This window comes from Indicator indicator, chromosome 2, assembly GCF_027791375.1.
Source record: "Indicator indicator isolate 239-I01 chromosome 2, UM_Iind_1.1, whole genome shotgun sequence".
Lineage (NCBI taxonomy): Eukaryota > Metazoa > Chordata > Aves > Piciformes > Indicatoridae > Indicator > Indicator indicator.
In genome coordinates, this window is record NC_072011.1 from 57,518,216 (window position 1) to 57,525,540 (window position 7,325).

Consider the following 7,325-nt stretch of genomic DNA (forward strand, 5'->3'; position numbering starts at 1 on the left):
CTCCAGACGACCTGGCTGCCCTCCCCTCTGCCAACAGCAGGGCTCGAACCCGCGAAATCTCCTCACTCAACTACCGCTCCGATGCCGCCTTCAAATCCGCTGTGGGCGGGGAGGCGTCTGCCGGCGTCCCGCCGCGCCTGGCGGGGTCGCTGTGGCAACGGCGCCGCCCGCCGGGCTCCCGTCTCCGCCTCCGTGCGCCGCGCGCCGCCGGCTGGTGCAGAATCTCTGAGTCATCCGCTCCCCCATTGGGAGGACAGTTTCCTGCCGGCCAATGGGAGGTGCCGGCTTGCGGTGACGCGGCGCCCGCCTTCGGCGCCATCTTGCCGCCGACAGGGGGAGCGGAGCACCGTGCCGGCCCGGCCCGGCCCCGCCATGCCGCACTACCAAGCCTGGGAGGAGTTCACGCGTGCTGCCGAGAAGCTCTACCTCGCCGACCCCATGAAGGTGGGATGAGAGACAGGCTAAGGGGCCTTGCGGGTGGGCGGGGTGGACGCCCCGGCCTTTGTTGCCCGTGATAGGCCTGGGGAGGAGCGGCTCTGAAGTGAGGCGGGGGATGGCCTGGTGGCTCTATTGCGCTCGCTTTGTGAGTGCTTGTAGAGGCACGCGGTCCCCTCAGTCCCGGTCCGTGGGGCCTGCCGCGGAGCCGGGCGGTGCAGCCTTCCCGAGAGGATGCGTGGAGGCCGAGCCATAGAGTTCTCTGCGGCGTGCCGCACCCGCCGGGAGTAGCGCTCCCGGAGGCGGCCTCGGCGGGGGCGGCCAGCAGTAACTGGTTGGAAGGGTTTCTCGAAGTGTAGTTCTAGTGGCCTGCATGAAGGATGCAAGAAGTAGCAGCAGGGTGGAGGTTTCTCCCCGGTGTCGCATCTTGCCCTCGAAACAGGAGGAAATTATCATTCAGCACCCCAAAAATATGCACGGTGTTCCAGATGTTTTCACCCGCGACAGGAGTGAACCTCGAGAACCGAGCTTCAGAGACGTTGTGTTTGTTCACAGTCTCCCACTATTAGAAGCCAGGATTAAGAGTTGTGCTGAACAACCTGATCTAGTTGATGTCCCTGCTCGCTACGAGATAACCTTTGAGAGGGTCTCTTCCAAACTGATTAATTCTGTGAATGAAGAGTGTATCAAAAAATGTCTCATTTTATGAGTTGACATTATAGGAGTGTACCATTTCAATTTGTTTTCCTAAAAAGTATTAATTACCTCTTACCTGCAATGTCATTTCAGATTGTCAGATGTTTGCTTTATAAAGAATATTTGCTTTAGCAATTAACTGTTTGTTACATGATGGCTTTTTATTTCTGGTAACTTTTTTCAGGAGTATAGTTTGTGCAAATGTTAAAAGTAACTTAAGTCTTCAAGAAAGGCCTTCTAATTCAACCTAAAAAGCAGCACAGAAGGTAATTTGGGACACATATTCCTGTAAAGACTTCAGTAAAAGAGGCCTAGTTTTTTTCACTAAAAACAGGGGATGTGGAGGAACTGTCAGAAGTAATGTTGAACATCTGACTTCAATTGGCATAGGTGACCACATGCAATTGCTACCTATCTCCTGATAATAAAATTGCCCCATTTTACCTTTTTATGCTCTGTAACCTTTAATGGAACAGAAGAGGGATGTCACTGCATCCAGGAGTTGCTCTTTTACTTTTCTGAAGGGCCATCCAAAAGCAATCTTTTCTCATCTGTGGCAACCAACTTGTCTATTTGTGAAGGCATTTATATAGGCCCCAGAGTTCCAACACAAGTGCCCTCCTTCTAATTCTCTGGAGAAGCCTGAGGAGCTTTTTTATGTAATTGGGCTTGTCAGGAAACCGAAAGAACAAGGCTTGTGGGAGATGAGTGTATGTTCTCGGTGGGTTGGTGAGGTTTCATAGTGAGTGGTCTTCCCTTTTGCCAGAGGAAATTACCTGTGGAGTCCATGCCTGCTTGTGGCAGCCTCATGTGCTTTTGGGTCTGCTCAGGCAAGAGATATACTGTTACAGAGCTTGTGTTTGGAAGATGACAGGAGATTCTTCATGGAGGTAGAATTTCAAAATGTATTTTGTAATCAAAGAGGTTGTCATTAGCACAGGTCACTCTGTGCAAGAAAGACCTGCTCATAGTGTGAGTTCAGAATGTTCTCAAAAGGACATCTTGCTTTGTTTCTAGTTACTGATACTAGCTGAGGTTAGAAACAGTAGAACAAAGTCTCTGTGGCTAGCTCTGCATTCAGGAGCCAGCATTTAATGCTAAGTCAGTTGCTGAGGATGTTAATTTTTATCACTGTGACTTTGAGAACTTCGGTGATTTGAGAGTCCAGAAGGGCTGTGGATGGGTTAAAGCTCAGGGCAGGTGACTACAGTAGTAACTATTTTAGTGAGAAGCTGAATGCTTGCTTTCAGGCTTCAGATTGAGCCTCATTGAGTCTTGAAAGCACTCTTTTCAGTTCTCCGATTTCAATTACTCTAAAAGTATTATTCTTTTTGTATATTCCCTTTCCACTTGCAAAAACATCAGAACACTTCAAATTGATCTGGTGCAGCTGTTGGGAATATCAGGAATAGTGTGGTCAGCAGGACCAGGGAAGTGATTGTACCGCTGTACTTAGCACTGGTGAGGCTACACCTCGAACTGTGTTCAATTTTGGGTCCCTCACTATGAGAAGGACATTCAGGTGCTGGAGCATGTCTGGAAGAGGACAGTGAAGCTGGTGAAGGCCTGAAGAACAACCTTTGAGAATCAGCTGAGGGAACTGGGGTTGTTTAGTCTGAAGAAGGAGGGGCTGAGGGGAGACTTCACAGCTCTCTACAGTTCCCTGAAAGGAGGTTGGTGTGAGGTAGGGATCTGAAGTGTGATGTGTAGTGAGGGAGTGTCTTTAATTGACATGACTCTTGTTTATCATGCCTGTCACTGAAGCCTCTGCAGGTGCCTTTGCTGTATTTACAGTGGGTTTGAACATGTCCAGTGTTGAGCTTACTGGTGCTGCTATAATACCAGTTTAACAAATTTTTTTCAACTTCCTACCATCTGGGCTGTAGGATTAGTGTCCACCAGAGCTAAGGACCGACACAGTGCTGGTGAAAATGTCAAGTAGTGCATAATTGTAATAGGTGGTCTGAATTTGGGTAGAATTCCTTCAGATATGTTCTGAGGATTGTTAGCTATTGGTGTTGATTTTTTTAAACTGCTTGTCATTTCAGGTGCGGGTTGTTCTCAAATATCGCCATTGTGATGGGAACCTCTGCATCAAAGTAACGGATGACGTAGCCGTAAGTACATTACCCTTCCAAGGCTTGTCCTACCTCTCATGGACTTGCATTTTGCTGTTAGTCAACCCATTGCCTTGAGAGCACCTAACAGTTTCCTAAACACTTGTTGACCTCAGTCTTGCCTAGATGCTGTGTCTGTGACTGACATTGACCTGTGGTTCAATTCTGTGCAACGGAGGAAACTCCGGTGTGCATTAACATAATTACTCTATGATTCTAAGAAAACAAATGAAACAAGCGCTACAGAAATCTTGGACCCTCTTCTCTATCTGAAAATGCTTTATGGACAACACTTGTAGTTCTCCTGAAATACTTCAGCAGAACTTCAAACAGATGTGTTTACTAGTGTGAGTGTGTTCCTTTTTATACACTCAGAGTTGTGACAGCTTCCAAATCTGAGTAAAACTCCTTTGTGATTATCACATGCAGAATCACAGAATGCATCAGATTGGAAGGGACCCTCAAAGATCATCTTGTCCAAACCCTCCTGCAGTAAGCAGGGACATCTCCAACTAGATCAGGTTGTTCAGGGCCCCAGCAAGTTTAACTTTGAATGTCTTCAGGGATGGGGCCTCCACCACATTTCTGGGCAACCTGTTCCAGTATTTCACTACCCTCACTGTGAAGAACTTCCTCCTTATACCCAACCTAAATCTACCCTGCTCTAGTTTCAAATCATTTCTCCTCATCCTATCACTACAAACCTTTCTAAACAGTCCCTTGCTAGCCTTCCTGTAGGTCCCCTTCATGACACAGTGATAATGAGACTGAATGACAAGATTCACTTGCAGATCACACTCCATTTTCTGAAACACTGTTATGGTGTCAGGCATCCATTAAACACTGTGGAATATACAAATAACATGGGATTCTGCACTGTCCTCCGAAGGACTGCTGTACAAAGAGATGGAGCGCTGTGCTTCCTGGTTGCAGTTGTTCTAAATAGTCTGGGAAGGTGCTCAGAAGTGTGGGAGGAGTTAGGATGTGAGATGGTGGACAGCAGAGACCAAATGCAGTAGTGTCTACATGCTGATGTGCATTGCCAGCCGCAGGTTCTTGGTGCTAGTGATGTTACAGATGATTAGTTGTGTTACTGCAGTCCATTGTAAGCAAAAGTAGTTGCCCTTCTCTTAACCTTCAGACTTGGAAAAAATGAGATTTCTTCTTGCCAGGAAAAGTAGACTGCCATTGATATTTCTTGGTAGAGATGTGAAACTTCAGTAACAACACTTGTTGATAGGCTGATAGGGCTTAGCACGGGTGAGATGCTGAGTATGGGGCCTTGACAACAGGGGGATCAGAATCGGGCAATTTAGTTGAAATCCTTAGCAGGGGGACTTGGAGTCAGGTGATCCTTGGGTATGGACTCTATCTCAGTTACAATCCTTGCTGCCTTCTACTCTCAGAAAGCTGTTACAGTGAGGAGGATCAGGAGATATGTTTTGATTTGGGTTCTGGTTATTTTGGGTGTTTTTTTGTTTTTCTAAAGGTTGGATGGGGAAGTTCTCCTTGATGCTCAACGCGTAGAGCTAATACAGTTGAAGGAACAGAATAAGCCTTTTCTGCTCTTTGTTGCTGAATTAAAATAGGAATTTAACACTGGCAAAAGTATTAATTTCTTTACTGTGAGAGTACACTGGAACAGGCTTCCCAGAGAGGTTGTGGAGTCTCTTTCACTGAAGACTTTTAAGACACACCTGGATGCATTCCTGTGTGACTGCCTTAGGTGATCATTCTTTAGCGGAGAGGTTGGACTCAATCTTCAGAGGTCCCTTCCAACCCCTAACATTCTATGGTTCTATGATTTGCTGTGTTGATAGCACCAAAGAATGGAGCATTCTGGGTTTTTTTTCTTTGTTATTCAGCCTAAGCAGTCTTACTCCTGCTGTGCAGGAGTAGGGAGACCAAAACAGTCTTTTTGGTATAAGTCACTGGCATATTACTCTTGTTCGTTTCGCACTTACAGGCTTGTCACTTGAAGGAGTTCCTTTTTATCTTAATCAGCTGCTATATTCCTTATTTAGGACTGTCTTAGAAACAGATTTTGTTTGGAGGAGCAGATCCCCCTCAGTGGGAAATGTTGACCTGATTTTGTCACTGGCATTGTAACACTATTTTGCCTTAAACTTACTTTCAGAATATAGAGAATAGAAAAGTAATTTCAGATTTAAAATCTGGTTCTATTGTTGGACAAGACAAAGAGAAGTGTCTTTAAAGACAGTTTTAAACCCCAAGTTTTAGCATCTTAATTGAGAAAGATGAAACTAGGATAAATCCTGAGTTTCCCTGTTTTCAAAATGAGCCTTTCAGAGAAACTTAAGCATAAACACAGATGTGTGTATTTTAAACCAGAGTAGATAAGTGTTGGTGCTACCTCACGGTAACATGCCACAAATGAACATTTAAGCACTTGCCTTGTTTTGTGTGTTCCAAGCACAAATGCGTTGTGCCTATAAATAGGATAGAACCGGTCCAAGTGAGCTTTGATCCTAAGTGACTTTCTCTTGCAGTGTTTGCTGTACAGGACAGACCAAGCGCAAGACGTCAAGAAGATCGAGAAATTCCACAGTCAGTTGATGCGACTGATGGTGGCTAAGGAGTCCCGCAGCGCTGCCATGGAAACAGACTGAACTGCTGAAAATCAATTGAGTGCTCCAGTTCTATTTCACTGGAGGAAAATATCTGTTGGATTGGAAGGAATGCTGGGACAGGAGACGCTTCTATCAGCGGAGGCGGACTGGTGACAAGTCTGAAGCATTTTTTCCCTCTCCAGGTGGCTTTGGAAAACTAGGAAAATAAATGCTTTCAATTGAAAGCTTATATTTATTTTTGGGAATGGAACAAGAAACTATTCTTACATGTTAGGTATGCTAAGAAGACAAGTAAAATACTTTACAGTCTGATGGGCCACAAGCATATTTCTAGAAAGTTACTGTAAAATTTCATCTAGATTTCGTTGTGTTCATACCTTATGCTGGTGTATTCTCACAGTGAGAAAGGTTATTGACCTGACATACTGTAGTTTGATGACTGGATCTGTTAACTATTTACATTAATGATGTACATCAGTGGGGTTTAGAAGAATGGGATGTTTGCTGAACTGAAATGTTAAAGTTGCCAATATGTATTAGTACTGTCACTAGGAGGATTTTGGCTTTTAGTATTGGTTATAAGCTGAGCAACAGTATCTGTGATGCAGTTTGTAGAACTGTTATATTGGTTAAATAATTAAACTTCTGTATTTTTAAAAACTAAAGTCAGCCTTCATTTGACCATTACTAGAGATCAGTGAGGAACTGGGAGTTTTTTCTGCTTATGCAAATATTGTTACTAAAAAACAGTCAGTGGCTTTTTCCGTACTTGAATTACTTTGTACTAGCAAGGGGACCTTTTCCCATCCTTGCTGCAGACAGGGCTGAAGGGTGCTAGGCCATTTCATTTGAACAATATTATTACCTAGAAAGGTTGGACCAGATTGTCCCTGAAGTCCCTTGCAACCTGGCATTCAGTGATTGCATATCAGGAAGACATATTCTAAAAGCTGTTGTGTATTATTTTAATAGAAATAATGCGACCAAAGCAAGCAAGACAAATTCTAGAGGCTGTGGTATATTATCTTAATAGAAATAATGTAACCAAACACTATCCAGATAACTTATTTTAGCAGATTGCTAACTATGCTTTTTTCAGATGTTATATGTGGCAGATGAATGTCAGCCAGATGAATAAATGGATGAAAACCAACTTAATAAATACTTAAATACCACTGTCAAAAATAGACCAGTGTTCCCGTGGCTTGGACTTGTTTCTCATTGCTACCTCTGGTAGAGTGATGGAAGCCTTGGTTGTCTTTCACAGAGGCTTTTTTGCTTGAAAACACAGTAGCTGAAGTGGAGACTTGCTTTGACTAGCTCTTGTATACTTAAAACCAGATGAATATTTTAATTATGCTATTTGTATAAGTAGGCTTTTCCAGGACTAATGTTTTGGGTTAAACCAAGTCATGAAAGTAAAGTAGAGCCATACAGATTTGTAGTGCCATTTATATATAACAGAAGAAAACCCCACTACTTCAAT

The 7,325-nt window shown here is 44.1% G+C and overlaps 1 protein-coding gene across 1 annotated transcript; it reads left to right on the top strand.

Annotated features, from left to right (window-relative positions):
- Window positions 1-366: 366 nt before the first annotated feature.
- SRP9 (signal recognition particle 9) lies at window positions 367-7,004 on the top strand. The gene is made up of 3 exons (XM_054396066.1): window positions 367-444; window positions 3,180-3,248; window positions 5,759-7,004. Exons 1-3 carry the CDS (start codon window positions 373-375, stop codon window positions 5,876-5,878), a joined length of 261 nt encoding a protein of 86 aa, XP_054252041.1. The 5' UTR covers window positions 367-372; the 3' UTR covers window positions 5,879-7,004.
- The last annotated feature ends 321 nt before the right edge of the window (window positions 7,005-7,325 follow it).